Source organism: Microcebus murinus, chromosome X (assembly GCF_040939455.1).
Source record: "Microcebus murinus isolate Inina chromosome X, M.murinus_Inina_mat1.0, whole genome shotgun sequence".
Taxonomy (NCBI): Eukaryota; Metazoa; Chordata; class Mammalia; order Primates; family Cheirogaleidae; genus Microcebus; species Microcebus murinus.
The window spans coordinates 10106592-10133326 of NC_134136.1; the positions used below are offsets into that span (position 1 = coordinate 10106592).

At 36.2% G+C, this 26735-nt stretch overlaps 1 protein-coding gene across 3 annotated transcripts in view; it reads left to right on the top strand.

Moving 5' to 3' along the window:
• GPR174 (G protein-coupled receptor 174) overlaps positions 1 to 26735 on the top strand; it is a 72035-nt gene that overhangs the window by 16841 nt on the left and 28459 nt on the right. For 2 of the 3 annotated variants that reach the window (XM_075999418.1, XM_012755357.2), the window contains exon 3: positions 15133 to 17698. The exons of the other annotated variant lie outside the window; for it this stretch is intronic. In XM_075999418.1, coding sequence (XP_075855533.1) covers positions 15676 to 16677 — 1002 coding nt within the window. In that variant the 5' untranslated portion in view covers positions 15133 to 15675 and the 3' untranslated portion in view covers positions 16678 to 17698. Of the gene's footprint in view, positions 1 to 15132; positions 17699 to 26735 lie in introns of those variants that run through there. 3 annotated transcript variants of the gene reach the window in all.

Sequence of the window (26735 nt, forward strand, 5' to 3'; positions counted from 1 at the left end):
CATTCATTAGCAGAGGTGGAACAAGAATTCAAGACTTCTTATTCTTAATCCAGTACTCTTTTCACTACACTAAGTTGCCTTTGCTATGACTAATTTAAATAAATACATCACAATTTATATTTTCAAATAAATGTCACCTTCCACATGGTTACTTTTCAAAGCTATATGCTTATCTAAGTGATGCTGTAATTCACCAAATAGTCTCATAGTCTTTGCAATTATCTTTGGAATTGGTTTCAGCCAATCAAGAAAAGTGAATTTTAAAAGAGTATATAGGCCGGGCGTGGGGGCTCACGCCTGTAATCCTAGCACTCTGGGAGGCCGAGGCGGGCAGATTGCTCGAGGTCAGGAGTTCGAAACCTCCCTGAGCGAGACCCCGTCTCTACTAAAAATAGAAAGAAATTAATTGACCAACTAAAAATATATATACAAAAAATTAGCCGGGCATGGTGGCGCATGCCTGTAGTCCCAGCTACTCGGGAGGCTGAGGCAGGAGGATTGCTTGAGCCCAGGAGTTTGAGGTTGCTGTGAGCTAGGCTGACGCCATGGCTCTCACTCTAGCCTGGGCAACTAAGTGAGACTCTGTCTCAAAATAAATAAATAAATAAATAAATAAGTAAATAAATAAATAAAAGAGTATATATAGTTAATTGATACCAGAGTAGTGCGACTATAGTTAACAACAATGTGTCGTATTTTTTTCAAAATAGCTTGAAGAGAAAACTTAAAATGTACCCAGTACATAGAAATGATAAATGCTCAGGTGATGGATACCCTAAATATCCTGACTTGATCATTGCATATTCTATGTATGTAATCAAATTTCACATATACTCCATAAATATGTACAAATATAATGTATCCAAAAAATTTTTAAAAAACATTATGATCATACCTTGCTTTAGACCAAAAATGGCATTTTTCTACTTAATCTCTAACTCCATTGTTAACACTGGCTCTGAATGGCATTGTTTCTAAAAATTCAACTACTGTCATAAAACAACAATTTCTCATTCATAGGATTGATTATTCTAAAGACTATCATGCAAGATCTGAGTAATTCTAAAGGAGAATTTCAAAAATTTCAAGAGCAGTCGGAGTATAATTGGAATAAATATGTAGCCCTTCAAAGTGACAACTTAGGAGAGGTGGACTCATTTTGATTCTTGCTTTCTGATAGGCTTATTTAAATATATATATATATATATATATATATATATATATATATCACTATGGGGAATCCCATGTTCTAAAAGTTTCCGTTAACTAGTATGAATGTGTAGTGTTTGTGTGTGTGTGTGTGTGTGTGTGTGTTGTGTTTCTTGGGTGACTTTCCTCAGATACAAAGGTGCCAAGTGAAGAATACTACACATCCTCCCAGGAAAATGAGATTTCTTAGATTTATATACCTTGGTGTGGTATGTAGGCTAGGTTGCTAGCATAATCGGAAAGGCTGTGAGGATTTAAAAAATCAGGTAGATAGAGTTAGAAATAAAGCAAAACAGATAGATCAGAACAATGTTGCAGGAAGGGTTAAATGAACTTGGTAGAAATCTAAATAGGAGGCAGAGAAGAGGGAAGGTGGGGACAATTATAAAATCTTCTCACTTAACTTAAAACATTGAACTATTGGTGGTATCACTGATGTTCCCAATGTTAAGGACAGGGAAAGAGATGGGTCTCGATTTTAGATAAATTTGTTCTTAGAATTGCTAGCTATTTATTTTAACCTTCTTGATCCCATTGTGAAGGCTTGTCTAAAGGACTGATGGATAGATATGTAAGTAGGCAAATAGATTAGAGACTAATCACAGGACAAATGTTAAAAGTGCATGACCATTTGATGGTCACCTTAAAATTAAAATAACCAGACTTTGAATATTTGTAATTACACTATCACTGACATAATTGCTGAAACAAACAATTGGCCCTCCAAACTGTCAAAGAGTTACATTTCTAATCTCTGTGAACCTGACATATACTTAACTTGATAAGTACAGTGGGGACATCTGAATTGAAGTTATTTGCTGTGGCTTAGAGGTAAATGCCATAACTCTTATACTTGTTAAAATGTTACAAAACAAAAACAAAAACAAAAACAGGTGGAAAATGCAATGATCTCAATCTAAATCAATCTGATGAAGTGGGTAGTAGCTTAGTTTTCACTCCAATGAAATTAAGTCATCAAATACCAACAAAATATTGAAAAAGATGTCATTCACTGAAAAAAAATGGATTTATTGTCATCAGTTTGGGGTTAAAAACACCTTCTCTTTTTAGCTTTTCACAACATGTATTTAAGGGAAAGCAATTAGAAATAAATAAATAGCAAGCTTATGCCTAAATTGCTTCTAAACTCACCCTAGCCCAAATTAATTCCATGGGCCCACTGGTGTACAGGAGTTCAGCCTACTCTCTGGGTGGATAATGATGTAGAAAAATAAGCCGTTGGCGTATGACAGAAATAAAAGTGAACAAACCAGCAGGTAAATTTAATAAGAAAAAATATTATCATTTGGGGACCAGTGTCTGTTTAACACATTTTCAAGCACTTGCTGAGTCTCCTGGATATGATGGGGGAGGGACTTGTCATTTCCTGCCATATGAAGGCAGCAGGCTTTGCTAGAGAAAGTAAAAATAGCACCACATTGCCACAAAGAAGTGTGCTCCACTCCATTTTGGTACATGTGCATGGAGAGGAGGTGATGCTTTTTAAACCTGACTTGCTTTCATTTTTACTTTCTTTGATTATAATATAATGTAGCTGTTTAAATGTATTTATATTACAAGAGTTGAGATTTTTTAAATGGCAATGAGTGTGCTTTGAGTTGTGTACCGTGCCTTAGCTCATGGCTTATAGATAGAGATGGTAAATTTCTAGTTGGATGATTTTTTAAAGGGACATGGGGCTTGAGAGGCCATTGTTGCTGTGAAGGAAGTAGTTTCCTTTGCTTGTTACTAAAGTTGTTTCAGTTTGCTTCCCAAACACGTAAGTAAATACACTGTGATTATTTTGAGGAAATCATGTAGGAAATTCTAATAAGTTCAATGGGGTGGTGTCTAGAACACTTATTTTTACCTGTTGGCAGGTGACCAGTAAGGAAGAGCAAATTTCCCTGTTTGGGTCAGGCAGGCTGGGAGGAGGGGAGACAAGTCTATAAAAAATCAGAATGTAATTCTCAGTAAATAAAAACATAATATCTTATAGATGAGTGGATTAATAAAATGTGGTATATGTATGTATACCATGGAGTTCTACTCAGCCACAAAAGCAATGATGATAAAGCACCTCTTGTATTGTCCTGGATAGAGCTGGAGCCCATTCTACTAAATGAAGTATCACAAGAATGGAAAAACAAACACCACATGTACTCACCATCAAATTGGTATTAACTGATCAACACCTAAGTGCACATATAGTAAAAGATTCATCGGGTGTCGGGTAGGTGGGGGGGAGGGGATGGGTATATACACAATTAATGGGTGTGGTGCACGCCATTTGGAGGATGGACACGCTTGAAGCTATGATTAGGGTGGGGCAAAGGCAATATATGTAACCTAAACATTTGTGCCCCCATAATATGCTGAAATTAAAAAAGAAAATAAAATCTTAAAAAGGTGGCTTTTGTAATCTTTAAATGCTTTTCAGTAGTCAATATCAACGATTTAAAAAGTAGCTAGAAATTACTAAATATGTTTTTATATTTTATAACTTGAATGTCCTTTAAATGCCATACTGCAAAGATTATACAAAATTGGATAACTGAAAGGAATGTTTCCATAACCATACAGGGACATTTATGTTGTCCATTTAACAGATATTTCCTAAAGATCTACTAATGGACATTTGGTAAAAGTCTATTCTAATTGTTGTGGGAAATATATAACTGAATAGGACTTTTCATGTATTCTTCTCTCAAAAACCTTACAATCTAATGGTTGTACAGACAACTAACTATACAACCAGGTAAGATGAAACATATCAGGCTATAATAGAGATACAAGCAACATGCTATGAGAATTCAAAAGAAGGAAGGCTAATTCAATTTGGATAATTCAAGGAAGACTTTGCAGAGGAAATGAGATTATCAAAATTCTCCTATCAGGGATTTTCCTACTCATCAAGGTGAGAAGGTGCTGGTAGGAGACTGGAACATAAGGATATTCAAGTTAAAGTCAAAGACAGACATCAAGGTACATGCTATATGCTAGGACAGTCTGGCATGGTGAAAGCCTAGTACATTTTGAAGGTAGAAAAAGAGATCAGGCTAGAAGATGAGAATAGGAATTTGAATGTTAGGACTTCTTAGGCTATTGCGGTGTAGACACTTGAAGGGCTTTGCATAACTGTAGGAGATGCTTCAACCTGTATCTGATAAAGACAAATGCAGAAATATGTCAGTCTAAAATAAGAAAGTCATGCTATTTAACATAATAAAAAGGAAGTAGGGGCTGGATGCAGTGGCTCACACCAAGGCAGGAGGATGATTTGAGCTCAGGAGTTGGAGACCAGCCTGAGCAAGGGTGAGACCCCATCTCTACTAAAATATAGAAAGAAATTAGCCGGACAACTTAAAAATATATAGAAAAAAATTAACTGGGCATGGTGGCACATGCTGGTGGTCTTAGCTACATGGGAAGCTGAGGCAGGAGGATTGCTTGAGCCCAGGAGTTTGAGGTTGCTGTGAGCTAGTCTGATGCCACAGCACTTTAGCCCAGGCAACAGAGTGAGACTCTGTCTCAAAAAAAAAAAAAAAAAAAAGAAATAAAAAAAGAAGGAAGTAGGGCTGTGGCTCATGTCAAAATGTTGTAAACAGAGATAAAATATGAATGTTTTTTCTTCCTTTTGAAATATTGCTGAATATTACTGATGTTATGCTGGAAAGGTCCAAAAAGTTTTCATTTGCCAGTGGGGATTCCTTATTTGCTTGCCTATTCATTTTAGTAGAAGATGCCACTCTGTTTTTTGAGTTAACCCAGAATCAGATTTCATAGACTTTCTGTAAGAACGTTTGCAAAAGATTGAGAGGGATTTCCTGGACTTGTTAGATACTTTTTAACTCAAACTACAGTTTGCAAGAAGAGAATGAATAATATATTTAAATTTTTAAAGCCAAAGAACAAAAACAGATGTTGGCCTGCCAATCCTCCTTCGTTAGACCCCATCTTGAATTCTATTACTTGTATTGTATTGATTGTACTTGAATTGTATGGATTATCTTGGACCTTAGATTATTTTATGTAAACCTGGAAGCTCATAACTTACCTTTAAATAAAATCCCCTTTCTTGTCCAAATGTTCATTTGTGCTCTGAAACACAAATTGAACTTTAAGAAAAGCCAAGAAAAATCCCCACCGCCCTGTCAGCAATGGGGATAAAGAGTGAAATAAGTAGTCAACAGAAATGAACTAAATATTACAAATAATGCTACTAACTAAAATTTATTTAGTAACAGAACATTATACAGTGAACAAGCATGCAAAATTCCTGTCAAATATTGCCCATGAATTAAATTCTAGGTAGGGCCTGGCCTAATCTCAGGTGAAGCTTGGGATGGAGTCTGTGATCCGTTAGAACACTCCATCCCTGTCCTAGAGGATAGCAAAATTTCTGGATCTTTGTGAATCTACTATTATACCTAAAAGATTGTTGTGAGAAGAAGAAAGAGAGCCATAGGAAAGGATTCCATCTGACTTAATTTTCACTAACTTCTTTCAATAAATATATATGATGCCATCTCAGACAAATGTGACAACAGTTCTGATGAGAAGGTATTCTTTGATGGTTGATATTTCATACCTGGGACATCCTTATTATGGAGTAGAGTGATCTCCAAGTGAATACTTAATTACCTGAGTTCGTGGATCATGAGCCCAATAGATTTGCCACAAGAATCTTTGAGGTTAATTTAGGACTCTCCCCACCTCATTCCTGTACTCTAGAGGGCAACAGACCCCTCTAACACTTTACAATTATAGTTCTGTTCTCAAATGTGGTAGCTTACAAAGTAAGAAGGGGCTGAGCAGGAGACGTGTTAGCAATGATGTGCCACTCTCTCTGCTCATGTCAAAATGTTGTAAATAGAGATAAAATAGAAATGTTTTTTCCTCCTTCTGAAATATCACTGAGTGTTACTGATATCGTGCTTGAAAACTATAAAATGTTTACATCTGCTTCCACCTAAACCAGGAGGCATTTACGAGACAAAGAATTGCCATCACTGGTGGTAGATTAGTCAGGGAGTCTAGCCATGTTCATTTTAATGACACTTCAGTGTCCGTAACCAGAAAGATGTCTCTGAGAATCACAAGTTGCTAAAAGGCTTAGTTGGTTTGTTTCTATTAATTAGGAGGGTTATGCTACTGGAAGGAGAAGTGTAGGGTCACAGTACCGGTTCCTGCATGTGGTCACTGCTCAATGACTTTGAAGGCTTATTTTCTGAAATGAGGGATAAAGTAAACTCTTTCAGAGTCTTGCCTAATTTATGGGATCCACCCTCAAAGCACAGAAAACATGGTATAAAATTGAGAAGTAAGCAGCAAGAATCCTGTTCACTTGGAGTGCTGGAGGGAACATGTTACTAAGATTCAAGAAATTAAGATATGCCCAGCAAAAGATAAAATTGTGACATTAGGGGAGGCTTATATTCAATAATCTGGGATAGCCATGTTCACTTTCTTGTACCTCTCGCCCACACCTCCCACAAAGCTTAATCTAAGGACAGATCTTTTATCTGTCTTTTAAAATACAAGGATGAGATGCCCCTATTTTAAAGTAATTGACTAGCTCTTGGAATATAAAGTGTTTCATGGGCCCTTTTTTGGGTAATTACTGAAAGCCACGTGGACACTTTATAGAGTAATTACTGAGAGGTAAATTAGTCATTTTTTATTTGTATTTTAATATTTAAAATCTTACATTTTATATAATTTTCCATCAGAATTCTTTCTAAAGTTTCCGAAGACCCCAGTGTCTGTTTAGAGGCTTCTGTATTACCTTTTTGCTCTTCAAAACAACATGCTATAAATTTTGGATAATGTAGTGTGGAGAAAATGACTCCAAAATAGAAGTAAAACAGCAGTAACTGTGGAGGAAAAATCCTAATCACCAAGACCAGAAGAAGCTAATACAGTAACTGAGCTAAAAGTTTTGGGATCTATTACACATGCTCCAGCAATTTTGAGTTTGTGTGGGATACTGACATTCTCCAGGAAAGGTTGCCAGGTTTAAGCTCCTGGGTCCCATCTTTAAAGATAGAAGGCTGGCATTTGCAGCCTAAACTGTTTATATGGGACAAAAGGCTTATCCTTAAGAAAAAGGAGATTGGGCCCAAGCGAACAAGTAGGAAAGTTTATTTTCCTTCTTTTTTCTTAAAGGAAGATTTTTTGGTCTCTTAAAATCACACCACACTAGGTAGCCACCTACACTCAAAATCATGGCCAGCTGTGGGGTGAAGCCCTGGAGACTGGTTTTATTTTCCATTCCACCCTTGCTCTTTCTACTGGACCCCATAAGGTTGGTTTACTCCTCCATTTTCACAGCCTATTAATCCTGTAGAGCAGCGGATAGGGCACACTCTCAAAGAGAAAACAGCCAGAGAAGGACAGCAAAATAAATAAATAAATAAATAAATAAAGTGAAAAAGGCCAGAAGGATCTGATTATCTTGGACCTTAGTTTATTTTATAAAAGCTTGGAAGCTCATAACTTTCCTTTAAAAAAAAATTCCCCTTTCTTGTCCAAATGTTCATGTCTGCTCTGAGACACAAGGTGAACATTCAGAAAAGCTGAGGAAAATCCCCACAGCCCTGTCAGCACTGAGAACAGGAAATACATACAGTTTTCCCACTGTAACATAACTTGTGATCTTCTCATCACTTCTAAAAAGTCAAAATACATGAAATTTAATGTGTAAAATGGAACTTTGTAAAATGATGACTTGTATTCTAAGAGTTGAGGTACACAAACTCAGAGTAGTAAAAACAAGAGACGCTGATAGATGTTTGGCTACATATAATTTTAAACTGTCTACTCAGTGTTTTATAGTACCTATCAAAAGAGATTTATTACTTTCACTACTGATTTAACTATGTATAGATAAAGAAGGTTTTGTGATCCACTATCAATCACAAGTTAAACAATAGTCAACAAAATGAACCTATATTTAAATTATTTACAAAGGATCATAGCATAATATGAGACATAAATGGATCTTTTCATCATGTTAGGCTCTGGTTTAGATCCTCAATAAACTTAGTTGAAGCTAATTGAGTTTCTGCTACATGCAAAGTAGCTGTGCACTTTGGGAATGGAACATTATAAAGGTCACTAAAACACTGTCTTTACTGGCAAGGAGCTGAAAGTTTTATGGAATGAATAAGAAAGAAGCATTATTTCTTATACAAACAAAATACTGTGAGAGTTCATAGGTGGGTATGATAACAACTAGGCAGGAGATTAGGAGAGCCTTCATGAAGAAGGTAGCATTTTTGGATAGTGGCCTTGGAGGATAGGAAGTATTTCAACAGGTTAAGATGAGATAAAGCAATTTAAGTAGAGGAAAAATCAAGAACACAGGAAATGAAGACAGGAAAGTGCAGTGGATGCTAGTTTGGTTACAGAGCTTAACAAAATGACTGAATTGGTATTGGTGTTGCTCTATATCACTCAAGAAAGATCCTACGACTTAAAGGCTGTCTGATTTGGTTCTCTCTGAAGCTTGTTTAAATGTAGATCCCTTGGCTCCACCTTTTAGGCAAATAAGATTCAGTCCATCTGGAAATCCGCACTTTTAACAAGCACTCCAGTTAGCTCAGGGACCAAATTTTAAGAAATCCAGCCTAATCAAAAAGGAAAGAATAAAACTAGATACCTATAATCATGTGGCTATGAGCAAGACCCTGGGATGTGCAAGCTGTATAAGAACAAACAGCCTAAAATTTTTTATGGATGGTAGGGGCAGGGAAGTGGATAGTGGCTAAAGTACTTATTAATTTTCATTGCAGCTTTAATAGCCTCTAGGGTTACCCATCCCAGTACAAATTGGTGCGCCCTATTCTGCAGAATATGAAATGATTGCAAACTAGGACTATATCTAAGGAAAGGCAATGTGACTGATGATGTGAGGCTGAATGATGATCTTCTTGCTGTCTCTAAGTAATTAAAAGAGTACTTCTGAGAGCAAAAGAATAATATGCACTGTCTGCTGAAGAGGAAATGGGTTTTAGATCTTAGAAGATACATTTATACTTAGCTAAGTGAAAGAGCTTCCTGGCAAAATGGCAATGCTCACAATAACTGCATTGTCTGTCCACACATATATGTTTCAGGCCTTCATGAAGTTGACCTATGGAGGACTCATAGAAGATGTTGAAGCTGAGATAAAGTGGGAGACTGATTGAATGTGGCATTCAGGCAGAACACTCCTTTTTAAAATAATAATAAAAAAATCTGATGAAACATTCTTTAGGGCAGAACTGGTAAATTCCCTAGAAGAATTAACCAGGCAAAGACTTTGCAAAATGTTTGCTTACTGCCATATTGTTAGCACTTTACTGACATGTGGTTGCTGGACAGACTTCACGGAAAAATTGTAAGCTACTTGACTTTGAAGATTTTCAAAAATGAAAATGAAGCCCTGAGATTTGCCATGTGCACTCATCAGAATAAGGAAGAAATTACTCTGCTCTCTTCTATTCAATGTTTGAGATTACTCATGTGTCATGATGGTACAATTGCCTACTGCACATGTGCACACACCTGTTCAGCTATACGTAATTTGCAGTCACTTGAGGCACTAGGTCTGCTTTTTTGTGTCTTACTAATATGTGCACCTAACCAAAACTCTAAAATAAAGTTGGCTATTGAGCAAGTGGTTGCCTGTGATTGGATGATTTCTGGGCTCCACACCCCAAAATGGCATCTCTACTTGCCACTTGTATGCCTCAAAGACCACCATTAGAAATTAGGTAATTTGACAATCTAGTATTTTAATCATTCACTTTACTTTATTAAAACATAGATATACATTTTGATGGCAGACTCTTAAGGTGTTATCAGCTAATATCTTCATAAATAATAACAGCTTGCTCACAGAAAGTCTCTGCAAAATGACACATAAAGCTATCCTTGATATCCATTAGAACCAGGTTTCATCTGGATAAGCAACCAATGGCCTAATATTATTAGAAAATGCTCTTGAAACATAAATAGAATTCAGTGAAGCTTCAGGTTTGAATAAACAGATGTATATTCATAAAAAAACAATAATTTCCCACAAAAACTCCTTATGGAGTAGTTTCTGATCTGCAAATCACTGAAAATTTAGTATGCTAAATATATGCCTTTTTTGTCTAATTTTTTCCTCTCACCACGGAAGTAAGTACAATTGAAGCAGGACAGGTTATTGAGCAAAAAGAAATTGCTTAAGCAAAAAGAAATTGCTTAAGGAGTCTAGCATGTTCCTTCATATAAATGTCTCATCTAAAATTGGAGTTTGTTCCAGTGCCTGTTAAAATGTGGACTCTTTCTTGTGAAAGAAAAATCTCAAAGAAGAGTGATATGCTTTGAAAAAAAAAATGCACCTTTCATCTTTTGTCCCCAGAACTATTAGATAAAGGAATAGTTATATTCATTATAGTATAGCTGGACTTGTGGTTTTCCCATGATTGAAAGTCTTTTCAATCATCCCACCAGCTTTTTCTACTAGAAAGTAATGTTATCTAAACAAAAGTAAAGCATAATCAGCTTTCAGAGGAGGAAGCCAGAAGAATCTTAAGGAAGATGCTTTATTCAGGAGCATTTCAAGGTTACAGGATAAAATATAAAGGTGAAAATTCATTAAAATGTGGATAATGAAGGAATGGCCAACAGGGAAAATGTAGACTTCATGAGAGTAATCTTGACATTAAGTTCACTTCACATCAGAAAATATGTTTTTAATAGTTTAGGTGGCCCCCTTCTATGTGGTTATAGAGCACACTGTACATTGCATATGATCACACTTTTCACACTGCATGACAATTATTATTCTCTCTCACTAGCCTATAAAGTCCAAGAAGACAGAGATCATGTGCTTTTTCACACTGTCTATATTCCCAGTACCAAGCATAGTGCCTTGCAAATTGTAGATACTGAAGAAACCTTTCCTGAGTAAATATTTGATGAACCCACCATGTTCCCAGCATGACTCTAGGTGCTCCAAAGGATACAGAGGTGTATAAGATCCAGCCTCTGACCAGGAGTTTTGGACCATTTCGGATGGGGTGGGCAGAGGGACTATATGTAAGACACAAACACAAATTACTACACTAAAAAGCATAGGAAGTTAGATGCTTTAATAGAGGTATAAATGGGATTCAAAGAAAGGAGCTAGCATAACAGTGTTGAGTCAGCCACAAAATGTTTCATGAAGCATAGAAAATTTGAGAAAAGCCTTTACAAATGGGTAAGAATGATAGGCAAAAAAGAGGATATTCCTGTCTGAGGTAGCAGAATGAGCAAATTCTGTTTGTGAAAAAGAAAAAGTCACTTTGAACACTAGGAGCTTAGTTTGTCCGAAGTGCTGGGCATGTCAGCAGAGTAGTGGGAGATAAATCTCTAAAGGTAGATGGCACTGTTATTAAGGAAGCCATTGACTGCCAAACTATATACCTTGTGATTTGTGAAAAATAAGGAGCAATTAATTCTTTTTAAAAAGTTCATATTAGAAAAGAAAATCATGACAGCATTATATAGAATGGAATGGAAAAAAATAACAGATAAAGAGACAAATTAAATAAGAGGGACCTGAACTAGAGTAGAAAGGAAGCAAATAAAAAATGGGAAGGTTATAAAATATAATACAGTTGGAGAAAATGACATCCATTATAATAATGTTTATCAAGCACTTACTATGTACCAGGAACTGTGTTAACTTCATTGAATACATTAGCTCAGTTAATTATCAGACTGACTCTGTAGTTAGGTACTATGATTATTTTCATTTTATCAATGAGAAAATTACCAGAGCGGTTTAGTAATGTACTTAAGATCACACAGCTATCAATTGAAAGAACAAAGATTTAAACCCAGGTCTTTCTGACTCCTAAACATATATTATTTCTCCCATCGTATACTGTCTCCTCATGAACTTGTTTGGAAGTGGAGAATAAGTGAGAAAGATTCTATGTCTATAAAATTTTGAGACCGGCTATCTGAGAAAATATTGGTGTATTTTAATAACAATGAGGAAGTTTGGAATAGAATCTGGTTTAAAGTTGGGAGAGATATTTTTTTGTTTGTTTGGGATATATTGATTTTTATAATCAATTAGTGTCTATTTTCAAAAATTATTTCATTCAACAGATATTGAACACTTACTCTGTGCCTTGCACAGTTCTTGGCTCTGGTATATAGGAAGTAAAGAAAACACGCAAGAATCTTCGTCCTCATGGACTTTATGTCTTAGTAGGGAAATATATATTTTAAAACTAAATAAGAAAGATAGGATATGGGAACTCTTTTTTTCTGTTCAATTTTCCTGTAAACCAAAGCTGCCCTAAGAATAGTCTATGATTATACAAATAAACTTGTAAAACATCCACTAGTTTAAAAGCAATGCCACACTGCATGTAGTTCAACATGGATCTCTAAGCCCTGGCTCTGTATCTACTGTACCCCCTTCCATACACCACTTGCTTCTGTCTCTTCATGCCATTCTCCCTCCCTGCAGTGCATTTCTCCAGTCCTGCTTTCTCTCAGTGCCTACTCAGCCTTTAAGACTTGTCTCATACATCAATCCCTCTGTGTTCTATAACATTACCACTGTACTTATCAAAGTATAATTTTCTGGTTATGTGATTGTTCTACTTACTAGATTGTTAACTCTTTGAGGGCAATGGTCATGCATTATTCATCTCTGTATATCCAGCTCCTAAAGCATTTCTTTTATAGTACGTGCTCAATAAAATGTTGAATAAAAAAAAAGATAGAGTATGTTAGTGATGATTGATATGGATAAAATAAATACTGAAAGGAAAATGGAAAGTGTTGACAGAGAACTATAATTTTAAATAGGAAGATCAAGGAAAACATCATGAAAAGGTAACATTTTGGTGTATGTATGTGAGTGTGTGTGGTGTGAGAACACATAAAATTTGCTCAATTTCAAGTGAACAATATAGTATTATTAACTATAGTAACCATGCTGTACATTACATCTTCAAAACTTATTCATCTTATAACTAAAAATTTGTACCCTTCCACCAACATCTCCCCATGTCCTGTTCCCTTCAGCTCCTGACAATCATCATTCTACTCTCTGCTTCAAGTTAAATGATTTTAGATTGCACATTTAACTGAAATCATGTGATGTTTATCTTTCTGTGACTGGCTTATTTCACTTAGCATAATATCATCCAGATTCATCCATGTTGCTGCAAATGGCAAGCTTTTCTTCTTTTATATGGCTGAATGATATTCCATTGTACACAAATACACCTCATTTTCTTTATTCATACATTATTCAGTGGACACTAAGATTGTTTCCATATCTTGACTTTTGTGAACAATGCTTCAGTGAACACAAGAGTGCAGATATATCTTTGAGACGCTGATTTAATTTCCTTTGGAAATTTACCCAGGAGTAAGATTGCTGGATCATATAGTAGTTCAATTTTTAATTTTTGAGGAACCTCCATACTGTTTCCCATAATGGTTGTACTTATTTATATTTCCGCCAGTGATATACTAGGATTCCCTTTTCTCCACATCCTTGTCAACACTATTTATCTCTGTTATTTTGATAATAGCCATCCTAACATTTGTAAGGTGATATTCCATTGTGGTTTTCAGTTGCATTTCCTTGATGATTAATGATGCTGAGCACCTTTTCATATACCTTTTGTCTGCCATCTAACTTTGTCTGTTACCTAATCAAAGTCACTGTGAAAATATTTCAAAGATGTACTTCAGTTTGGGAGCTGATTAATCTCAATTTTAAAAACTTTCAATATTGATGTTATTCTTTATAATTATGCTTCCTTGTGTTTTATAACACCATCTTTCTACATCTTCCTTATGTGTGAAATCTCAAGTATTTAACCTCTTCAACCTGAAGGCATAGTTCATACCACTCATTAAACCTTTTAAATAATGTGAGCACCATGTCTTTGAACAAAATGTACCATTTTACTTACCAGGCAATTGAGGAAAAATAACAACAATAACAAATTTCTTCAGGGGCTGAAGCAAGTACACTTCAAACCACAACGATTTGATAATTCAAAGCAGGATGTTTTATAATTCCGATTTCTTTTTTGTTCTTCCCACATATCTTTAAAATCAGTTAAGTTCTTCTAGATTTCAGCAGCCTGGAGGTAACTGTCCAGGTCCCTAAACTAAAATTTGTTTACCTCAGAACAAGGGTCATAGACCCAGCTGAGCCAACTTTCTGGGGATTTTGATTCTCTGTTTTCATTCTATTGTCTTAGATTTATTTAATGTTGTTGTCTTGGATAATTAAGAGGTGAGTAAATGACCCATGTAAATGGAAGCATTTAAAGAGAGGCTGGTTGCCCACTTATTTTCAGAAATCTGGGAAGCATTTGGGTCAAATAAGTGGCTCTCAAATGGTGGTTCAGGGACAAATGCTAGGCTGGATATATAGGAATCATATGGGGAACTTTTAATAATACAAATTCCAGGCCCTACTCCATACATACTTAATGAAAATTTCTACCCAGAAAGCTGTATTTTTTTTAACTTCCCCAGATGAGTCTGACAATCAGTGCGGTTTGTGGAGCAATGGTCTATATCAGAGCTTCTCAAATGTTAATATGCAGAAGAATCAGCTGAGGTAATTGTTAAAATGCAGATCCCTATTCAGCAGGGCCTGGGATTCTTTTGAATTGCTAACAACTGCCAAAGGGATGTTGGTTCATGGATTTTGAGTAACAAGGGGCTAAATTACCTCTCAGGTTCTTTCTAGCTATCCTTTCTGTGATTGTAAAGTACCTCATAGAAACCATAGCATATTACCCTCACTCACATCAAAATTTTTCATTCAAACTAATATATTTTTCTACATATAGGTTTTTTCTTTGTTCAAAAACTGTGCCAGACAATAATTGACTTATTTTCTTTCACTTCCAGCTCTGCCTTTGTTTTCCACTTTTTAGTTTTCGACACATAAATGAAAAAGTCCCAGAAAACTTTCCAAGTTAATCATCCCTGAAGAGTGGCGGATCCACTGCGCACTAAAGCAAACCTTTCTTCTATGTGAGCCAAGAAAAGAAAAACAGTCTGCCAAACATCTGTAAAGAGATGGCTATCATCATATAGGAATTTGAGGAGCTGCTATACGGCATGATCCAAATGGGAGAGAATCAACTGTCATAATGTCCCAGAAGGCCTTATAATAAATAGAGCAAACAATAGGGGAAAATCTGTGCTTGGAGATTTTGCATGGAAACGAGATTTCCATGTAGTTACTGTAGAAAAATCCAAAGCAAACATGCAGATAGTTCTTTGAGAAGTCCCTAAATCATATGTAAAGGCTCAGACACGTGCCACAAAAAGGTTATTTTATACTCAGTATCTCCAACTCATTGTCCAATTTTCAGAAGGAGCAGCAGTTGATCGTGAATTAAGGGTTTGAACCACCATTAGGCAAAGGTAGTTTCTCTAGCGAGAATCATGTCTGCTAATGACACATGTATCGAGCCAGATGGAGACAGCACAGATTTTCGGTACTTTATCTATGCAGTGACATACACTGTCATTCTTGTGCCAGGTCTCATAGGGAACATATTAGCCTTGTGGGTATTTTATGGTTATATGAAAGAAACCAAACGGGCTGTGATATTTATGATAAACTTAGCCATTGCTGACTTACTACAAGTACTCTCCCTGCCACTGAGGATCTTTTACTACTTAAATCATGACTGGCCATTTGGGCCCAGCCTATGCATGTTCTGTTTCTACTTGAAGTATGTTAACATGTATGCAAGCATCTACTTCTTGGTCTGCATCAGTGTGCGACGATTTTGGTTTCTCATGTACCCCTTTCGTTTCCATGACTGCAAACAGAAATATGACCTATATATCAGCATTTCCGGATGGCTGATCATCTGCCTTGCCTGTCTACTCTTCCCTCTCCTCAGAATCAGTGAGGACACTCCTGGCAACAGAACCAAATGCTTTGTGGATCTACCTACCAGAAATGTCAATCTGGCCCAGTCTGTTGCCATGGTGACTGTTGGAGAGTTGATTGGGTTTGTAACTCCTCTACTGATAGTTCTATATTGTACCTGGAAGACAGTTTTATCGCTGCAAGATAAATATCCTATGGCCCAAGATCTTGGAGAGAAAAAGAAAGCCTTGAAGATGATTCTAACCTGTGCAGGGGTATTCCTAATTTGTTTTGCACCTTATCACTTCAGTTTTCCTTTAGATTTTCTGGTTAAGTCCAATGAAATTAAAAGCTGCCTGGCCAGAAGGGTGATTCTAATATTTCATTCTGTGGCCCTGTGTCTTGCTAGTCTGAATTCCTGCCTTGACCCAATCATATACTACTTTACAACCAATGAGTTCAGAAGACGGCTTTCAAGGCAAGATTTGCACGATAGCATCCAACTCCATGCAAAATCTTTTGTGAGTAACCATACCACTTCTACCATGGCAACTGAATTATGCTGAAAAAAAAAAAAAACTCTGAATGTGGCCTGAAATGCAAATACATCAGAAACATTTGCAATACCCTGAGCCACAGGGAAGTACTCACGGCAAGCATTCACAACTTTTCATTTATAGTCTGTCTTACCTATATGGAGGATTCACATTTTCATGACATTTTCACATAATTGGAGCATTATGCTCCACCATCATTGATGTTGACATGTCCATTAGTAATTTGTTATCAAGTATTTAAGACTTAAACTATAAAATTTCAATGACAGCCTATAAGCATATGCTCTCAACTAGAATCAGCAGTTTTATCTGTGAACCTAAGGCACAGAGAGATTATTAGCTTGGGGCCACCATAAGCACTTATTTTTCTTACAGCAGACACTGAGTCTCTGTATTCAGAGGAAATGTAGATGTCTATTTATCACAGTGTACATTCCGATTTCATATGTTTGGTTGTATGTTTAGTAGGATAGAAAGTATACTATGCTAAGCAAACAAAATGTTATAAAAATAGGATCATTTTTATTATATCTCCCATGTGTGATTACACGTCAGGGTTTGAAGACTCAATTAGCTATTTTCTTCATTTCAGTGCCATTATCTATTCATTGCATGAAGATCTGAACTCAGGCCTCTGGTATGTTCAAACTAAGAACAATACACAGATTTACATACCGTAATCCTCTGTGACCATCTAAGATGTCACATTGCATCTACCCAGGAAAGGTAGTTTGCCAAAGTCCATACAAAGTGATCCAAATAACCTGTAGTCCCAGGACAAAGCAGATAGGTGAAAATCACAGTTCTTAAACTATTTTCACCTGTGGAGATACGGACCTGCCTAGTAGAGGGAGTTTCCACAATGCTTCTAGAATAACAATGAAGTAACTCTGACAGTTTACTGCACTTTCTGAGCCTACGGAAGAAGTAGTGCACTAATAGATCACTAAGCTTAGTTCAGAGTGAAAACATGAAACAAAGTTGAGTAATCTTCTTAAGGTCTTCACCACATTATATTTCTTAATCTAAACTAGGGTCACCTGGCTTAAACCTTCAAGCCACCTAACACAAATTAGGGTAGGTCTCACTGTCCCATAATTGCAAATACATTCCAATTGCCCAATCATTGTAGTCAATCACATGGACCCTCGAGTCTGCATTGATATTGGTCTAGCTTTGCCCCAGCCATACCATTCAGAAACCTACATAGCCTACTTCCTAGCAGCTGGGGTAGGCAATCCTTTCATGTTTTGAGAAAAGTGCAGAAGATTAATTTTGTCAGCCTTGGGCACCCACATTCAATGTCTTGCCAGCTACCTGTTTGGTACTATTATGTGGGAAACAGACCTGGGTAGGAGTACTAGTTAAACCTGAGGTTTTAAGTATTAGAATACTTTGAAACATGTTTTAGCAAAAAGCTCTAACTTTAAAAAATGCTCTACCTAAATAAAATCTGTGTGCTATACGATGGAGATGCATTCTAGTTCTCATCTGGAAGGAATTGTAGAAGCCAATCAAAGGCTATAGCATATTTAGAGGGAGGAAGTTGTTTGAGGCACGTAATTATGATACTAATATGTTTTAGAGAAAACTATTGAAATCAAAATGAATTCTAATATCTAAGATTAATGGAAAGTTTTCTCTGGACACGTATTGAGTTTGCTTGTACTTTGTATTTACAATAATACCCTATTAGAAAATTGACTTTGTGCTGCTAGAACAGTGTATCTATGTATCTCCTAATTATTCATTGTAAGGTACATGTTTTGATGTGTTAAATAAGTTTTAAATGAGTGTTAAATTGTGTCTTGAAAAGTGTAATATAATTGTGTCTGGTCTGTTTGCTCTAAATTGATTTGTATTCGACTATAATTCAGTGTTGTAATGGGATTGCAAGTAATAATTTTGTGGAATTGTGAACCAACTGTGGGTACTTGCAATGGGAGAGTCTTGTCTGTACTATGTGCTTATTATTTTCTAGACTAGCACAAATTACACTTCTTAGGTCACTTTGGGAGACCACTGATTTAATTTTATTAACATATTGATTTCATTTTAAACATATCTTTTTTTTAAAGGAGAAGTGAAATATTTCCAGATTATTGACTTTCTTAGAGGAATGGTTGAGGGTACAGCCTATTTGTTAGACAACCAATTTACATAATTCAGGGAGAGGACAAGTGTCCAGGGCTCTTATGTGCTTAGTTAAAGTCACCCCTTCTCCCCAGGCCTGCCCTTCTAGATTTGTATTCAGTGCTCTGATTTACTTTACCCATTCCCCCTACCCCATCAGTATGTTTTGTCTTCTGCCCTACTCCCTTGCTCTTCTAGGCAATAATCTGATCAACTAAATTCACTTTAAGGTGCTAATGACTAATGTTAGTTTAATGTTAACTTACCCAAGGGTGTCTGAATTCCAGGCTTTAGGACTAGGCATTGACCCAAAGTGGTGAATTTCAATATATACACTGAAGCAGAAAGACTGGAGGGAAAAATATTTTGAAGAAAGTTTGTTCTTACAGCAGTGCCTTTCAGATTGCATATAGTAAGTGACCACCTCCTTTACTTACCATAATGGGGATACTAAATTCTAAGAAATATATCCATAAACATGGCTATCAGTTTGTCAGGTCTCTGCTTGTTTGGTTTTTGTTTTCCCTTTCCTTCTTTCTCTTCCTTTCTTTCTTTCTTTCTCTTTCTTCTTTCTTTCTTTCTTTCTTTCTTCCTTCCTTCCTTCCTTTCTTTCTTTCTTTCTTTCTTTCTTTCTTTCTTTCTTTCTTTCTTTCTTTCTTTCTTTCTTTCTTTCTTTCTTTCTTCCTTTCATATGAGTAGATGGATTAATAAAATATGGTATATGTGTACCATGGAGTTCTATTCACCCACAAAAACAATGGTGATCTAGCACCTCTTGTGTTGTCCTGGATAGAGCTAGAGCCCATTCTACTAAGTGAAGCATCTTTCTTTATTGCATTTCTTTTTTTCTATCTCCTGTCCAACTCTGGATCTTATTTCTAGGGGAAAGTCTAAAGTAGGAGAGAAATATAGTTGCACCTACTACCCAGACAGCATCCTTCTCTCTGAGCTTCTCCATTCCTTGGGGAATATTCTCTCCAGACCTCTCATTTATCACTCTCTGGGTTTCATGAAATTGAGGTGCAAAAAGTAAACACCCTTGACTGCAATAATGTACAATTCAAGATAAATAATTCTGCATCTCTTATATAATGTTGTTTGAATTTTTATTCCAAAATGTACACATAATTATTCCAATAAGAGATTTTTAATATGGGGTCATTTCCATGGTATTATTATTTTCATTATTCTTATCATTATATTCTGATGGTTTGTATGTTTCCATTGTCACTCAGTGAAGTAGATAATTTTATTAACTGGTACTTCTGTGAAGAGGGGCAGTCTGCCCCAAGACCAACACACCAGGTTACCTTGGTCTAAAAGGGTGCATCAGTGTAACTCTTGTGCAACTTAATTTTTATGTCACCTTTTTGTTTGTACTCCCAAGATACTGTGAAATGTTGCACTTGGAATTTATTTACGACTATAACTTATAATATGCATTTCAATAATAAAGTTTGTCTCTATAATTACACAGAAATTTTCTGCCTCCAGATGTCAATGTGTATTTAATCACTTCTTTCAGACAACTGATAGACTTGAGGATATTTATTAGTGTTGTCACACACATGGAAAAAAGTCCCATGAGGCTCTACTCTCCCTTTTTTTCCTTTGGAGAAGTGATTTCTATTCTCATAGGGAAAGATGAGCCACTACCCCCACTTTACCCAACTCTTCACCCCAACTCCTTCCATAGATAGCCTTTTTTACTATCCACACCCTGCTAAAATTATTCCCACCCTTACTGTGGACCTCTTATTTGAACTACTTAAAGCCCTGTATTTGTAACAATGGGATAGAAAGGATGGTTTATTCTTAGTCTTAAGAGCTGTTTAATCATGGCAGTATGGTTTTACTTGTGGATTGACAGGGAAACAAAACCCATCCTCCACTGTCCCCCTCTTCCCTTCTCAAAACAGATCTATTTAACAAAAACATGAAGTTAGGAAAATTGTCTCTGGCCCTCCCCTCATGCTAGCTTTCTTTCTTCCACTTCAGCAACTCCCTCCTCATCTCACTTACATGCCTACTGCTTTCAGGAGGCTCAGGTATCTTCTGAAATAACCAAGTTGTTAGGAATTATATATTTTGGATGTTGCAAAAATATTTTCCTATGAAGTGGTAAAGGTTTCCTAAGGAGGAATTCTTGATGCTGTGGTAGACCTGAAGACAGTAATGGGATATAAATGCTGGAACTTCCCCAGGCTTCAAATACCCCCAAATCCTAAGGAGACCTCTCTTTGTGCCCTCCTGAAGCAAGTCTAGAAATAACTTCACTACCTTCACTACCATATTTTTCCAGAGTGCTAGGGATGAGGAGGAGGGAATGAGAGATAAACTCTCAAATAAATGTGGCTGTTTTGATTTATGTATTCTGCAGTTATTAAAGGATGTGGTGTTGGGTGGGTGGAGGAAAGTAAGTTCTAACTTTCTTGAACCTCATGGGTCATTTTCTCAGAAGAACTTCTTCAGCCTTAACCACTACTTGATTTCACCAAGGCCATATTTCTTGTTCTATTGTTTCTTGACTAAATTATCTTCATATTACTCCTTATTGCACATCTTCTGATTAATCTATTGGCATAGCCTTATTCAAAATCTTAAATTTGCCATTTTTTTTATCTCTTTGAAAATAATAGAGCAATTTCTCCATAGTGAGAGCTGTCGTGATACCTCATTCCCTGACTCTAGTGTCTACCTTTTTATTGTAGGAGCTTATCAAGTTTGATTCTGGCCTGTTAAGAGTGAGATTTTTCAGACTTTCCTGAAAAATGTTGAATATCCACAACTTGTGAGAAGACTAAAAGCATTTATACCTTTTAAAATGCTACTCTGGCCGGGTGTGGTGGCTCACGCCTGTAATCCTAGCACTTTGGGAGGCCGAGGCGGGCGGATTGCTCAAGGTCAGGAGTTCGAAACCAGCCTGAGCAAGACCCGGTCTCTACCAAAAATAGAAATAAATTAATTGACCAACTAAAAATATATATACAAAAAATTAGCCGGGCATGGTGGTGCATGCCTGTAGTCCCAGCTACTCGGGAGGCTGAGGCAGTAGGATCGCTGAGCCCTGGAGTTTGAGGTTGCTGTGAGCCAGGCTGACGCCACGGCACTCACTCTAGCCTGGGCAACAAAGTGAGACTCTGTCTCAAAAATAAATAAATAAATAAATAAATAAATAAATAAATAAATAAAAAATAAAATGCTACTCTGATAAGAGGTCAAAATAAAAATAGTTTGAAAAAGTGATGGGCCAAGTTATGGCCTTGGAATGAAAGTATAAAAGAAGTGATCATGCTATAAACTCTCCACATCATCTTCTGATAAAGTAACATATATAATACTAGACTAAAAATGGTCTGAAATCATGCTACTAAACAAGTTTAAGTATTTCACTAAGATGTACATAAGAGTATGCATACACACACCCATATATATATACACACACATAATGCATTTTGCCATGAAAAAATCAAACAGATTCAAAAGAAGAGCAATTTGTATAATGAACCCCCATTATTCATCTTGAAACAATATCAATACTTGGCAGTCTTATTTCTTCTATACCTGCTCCTACTCCCCCACTCCAGATTATATTAAAATGCATTTCAGACATTATATAATTTCATCTGAAAATATTTTAGTAAGTCATAGTAAAAGAAAATATTTTAGTAAGTCATAGTAAAGTCATTCACTTTAAATGAACTGTTTAATATATAATCAAAAGGTGATAAGGAATAAAAACTGATTTTAAATGCTTTTCAATAATGACATCAAACACTAAATTCCAATAAGTAGACTTTCTTTCAATCAATCTGAACAATTTGCAACTCTAATAAAAATATTTATTAACTTTACTCTGTTTCCCTTAGGTAGCTCTTTTTTATACTGTAGAAGTGTCATGGAGACTAATGTTAAATTCAGTTGAGGGATTCTTTGGTCCAGATTTATTATGGTTTCCATTGTAATGAGTCCAGTACACTCAGCTTCACTGAATGTAAAAATGTCAAAGCTTAAAGACTGAATTTCTACATTATAGTCAAAATGATCCTATAAACAATACTCACAGAGTGGTATTACAATGCATCTATATTCTGAATTTTTTCTGAACACTGTGCCATAGTTACATGAACTCTGTGAATACTACTCACAGTTATGTGGCTAGATTTCTATAAAGATTCCCTCAGGCATTCCACATTTTCTTCCTTTGAATCTCCCTTTACGAAGATACATTAATTAGGCTATGGATTCAGCTGTGGTTAATAGAGCTGTGGGTTAAGCTGCATAAAAATGGATTTCTCTTTGTTGCTCTTGTGAATGGTATTAAGTTCTTGATTTGGTCCTAAGATTGAATGTTGTTTGTGTATGTGAATGCTATGGATTTATGTACACTGATTTTGTAACCTGACACTTTGCTAAATTTGTTTATCAATTCATCTTTGAATTGTTTTGCTGAATTTGTTTATCAATTCATCTGCCAACAGATGTTGGCAAAATATTTGGGGCTTTCTAGATATGGAAACATGTTGTCTGTCATCAGAGTGATAGTTTGACCTCTTCTGTCCTGATTTGGATACATTTGATGTCCTTCCCCTGTATGATTGCTCTGGCTAGGACTTCCAGAAGTATGTTGAATAGAAGTGGTGGTAGTACGCAACTGTGTCTGGTTCTAGTCCTAAGCAGGAATGCTTTCACTTTTTCACCACTCAGTATACTGTTAGCTGTGGGTTTGTCATGTATGGCTTTTATCATTTTGATGTAGGCCCCGAAATACTAGGAATATATTTAACTAAGGAGGTGAAAGATCTCTACAAGAAGAACTCTGAAACACTGAGGAAGGAAAAAGCAGAGGACATAAACAGATGGAAAAGCATACTGTGCTTGTGGATTAGTAGAATAAACATTGTTAAAATGTCTTTATTACTCAAAGTGATCTACAGATTCAATGCACTCCCTATTAAAATGACAACATCATTCTTCACATATAGAAAAAAACAATTCTTTCCTTCATATGAAACCAGAGAAGACCCTGTATAGACAAAGCAACCATAAGCAAAAAGAACAAATTGGAACACAGCAATTTACCAGACTTCAAGCTATACCGCAAGGCTATAGTAACCAAAACAGCATGGGATTGGCACAAGAACAGAGGCATACACCAATGGATCAGAACAGAGAACCCAGATATAAAATCATCCTCATATTGCCTTCTGTTATTTAATAAAGCAGAGAAAAAGATACACTGAGGAAAAGAATCTTTATTCAATAAATGGTGCTGGGAAAAGCCACATGCTGTAGATAGCCACATGTAGAAGACTGAAACAGGATCCACACCTCTCACCACTCACAAAAATCAACTCACAATGGATAACAGACTTAAATCTAAGGTTGGAAACCATAAGAGCTCTAGAAGAAAATGTTTGAAAAACTCTTAAAGACATGGCCCTAGGCAAAGAATTCATGAACAAGACCCTAAAAAGCAATCACAGCAAAAGAAAAATAAATAAATGGGACCTGGTCAAATTCAAAAGCTTCTGCAGAGCCAAGGAAACAATCATTAGAGTGAATAGACAGCCTACAGAATGGGAGAAAACATTTGCATGTTATACATGAGATAAAGAGCTGATAACTAGAATCTATTAGAATCTATAGAGAAACACATCAGTAAGAAAAATTCAACCAACCACATTAAAAAGTGGGCAAAAGACATGAACAAAAACTTCAAAAGAAGATAGACTAGTTGCCTACAAACATAAAAAATGTTCAACATCTCTAATCATCACAGAAATGCAAATCAAATCCACAATGAGATATGATTTAACTCCAGTAAGAATGGCTTATGTCAAAAATCCCAAAACAAGGCCGGGTGTGGTGGCTCACACCTGTAATCCTAGCACTCTGGGAGGCCGAGGCAGGTGAGTCGTTTCAGTTCAGGAGTTCGAGACCAACCTGAGCAAGAGTGAGACCTTGTCTCTACTAAAAATAGAAAGAAATTAGCTGGACAACTAAAAATATATATAGAAAAAATTAGCTGAGCATGGTGGCGCATGCCTATAGTCCCAGCTACTTGGGAGGCTGAGGCAGGAAGATCACTTGAGCCCAGGAGTGTGAGGTTGCTGTGAGCTAGGCTGATGCCATGGCACTCTAGCCTGGGCAATAGAGCAAGACTCTGTCTCAAAAAAAAAAAAAATCCCCAAACAACAAATGTTGGCATAGATGCAGAGAGTTAAGAACCTTCACACATTGGTGGTGAGATTGCAAACTAGTAAAACCTCAATGGAAAGTAGTATAGAGATACCTGAAAGAACTAAAAGTAGAGCTACCATTTGACCCAGCAATCCCATTATTGATTATTTACCCAAAGGAAAAAAAAATTCTAATAAAAGACACCTTCACCTGAATGTTGATAGCAGCACAATTCCCAATTACAAAGAAGTGGTAACAACCCACATGCCCATCAATACATTAGTGGATTACTAAAATGTGGTATATGTATACCATGAAGTACTGCTCAACCATAAGTGGTGAAATAATACCTCTTGTACTAACCTGGGTGGAGCTTGAGCCCATTCTTCTAAGTGAAGTGTAACCAAAATGAAAAAAAAAATCCACCACATATATTCACCATTCATTTGGAACTAATTGATCAACCCCTTATGCATATGTGGAAATAACATTCATCAGAAATTACATGGGTGGGAGAGGGAGGTGGGGCTGGGTAAAATCCCACTTAATGGATATGATGCACACTCTGGGGGATGGGTACAGTACAAAAGCAATTTATCTAACCAAATCATCTATACTACTGTGATATTCTGAAATTTTTTTTAAAAAGGATTTTGCTTTCATGTAAAAGTCTTAGCAAGTATGATGGCTTTTCTTTGCAAGATGTGTGGGGATCCAGACTGTTGCCTTGTAATATCAACATTTCTTAGGTGCTTCCCTAATCTGAATGTTGCAAGGTATTGTTTAAAACAATTTTAATTGGGAGGCCACAAGGCTGAGATGGGTCAGTGTGTTGGGTTCCTACATAAGCAAACTGAAGTCCGATGTGAACAATAAAATAAAACATAACCTTAATCAACCAGAAAACACCAACTAATCTCTAACTAGGAACTTTCCACCCCAAATAAGGCAAATGACTAGCCATAGTCAATCAAGTGACTTCTTTGCTTACACATTCAGTGAAGCTCTCTTAAGTTCTTCTGGTTCTGAGTGCTGCCTGATTCATGAATCACTCTTTGCTCAAATAAGCTCTATTAAATTTAATTTGTCTAAAGTTTTCTTTTAATTGTATCTTATCACATTTACATTAAAGCTGCTGCCATTTCCCTTTATTGAATATGTTCTTTGATGCAGAGAAGTTTTTAAGTTTGAAGTAGTCCCATTTGTCCACTTTTACTTTTGCTGCCTGTGCTTTTTGTGTTATATTCAAGATATCATTTCCAAATCTAATGTCATAAAGCTTCTCTCCTAAGTTTTCTTCCAGTTTTACTCTTTTGGGCTTTATTAATAAGTTTAGGTCTTTAATCAATTTAGGGTTAACTTTTATATATGATAAAAGATCAGGGCCAAACTTCATTCTTTTGCATGTGGATATTCTGTTTTTCCAAAACTGTTTGTTGAAAAGATTGCCCTTTCCCCACTGAGTGTTGTTGGCACCCTTGTTGAAGATCATTCAACCATAACATGAGGGTTTATTTCTAAGCATTCTATTACATTCCACTGGTGTGTATGTCTGTCTTTATGTCAGTACCATACTGTTTTGGGTTCCGTAGATATGTAATATATTTTGGAATCAAGAAGTGTGAGACCTTCAACTTTGTTTTTCATTATAAAGATTATTATGGCTATTTGACATCTCTTCAGATCTGAGATGAATTTTGGAAGAGATTTTTCTATTTTTGCAAAAAAAATATTCCATTGGGATATTGATA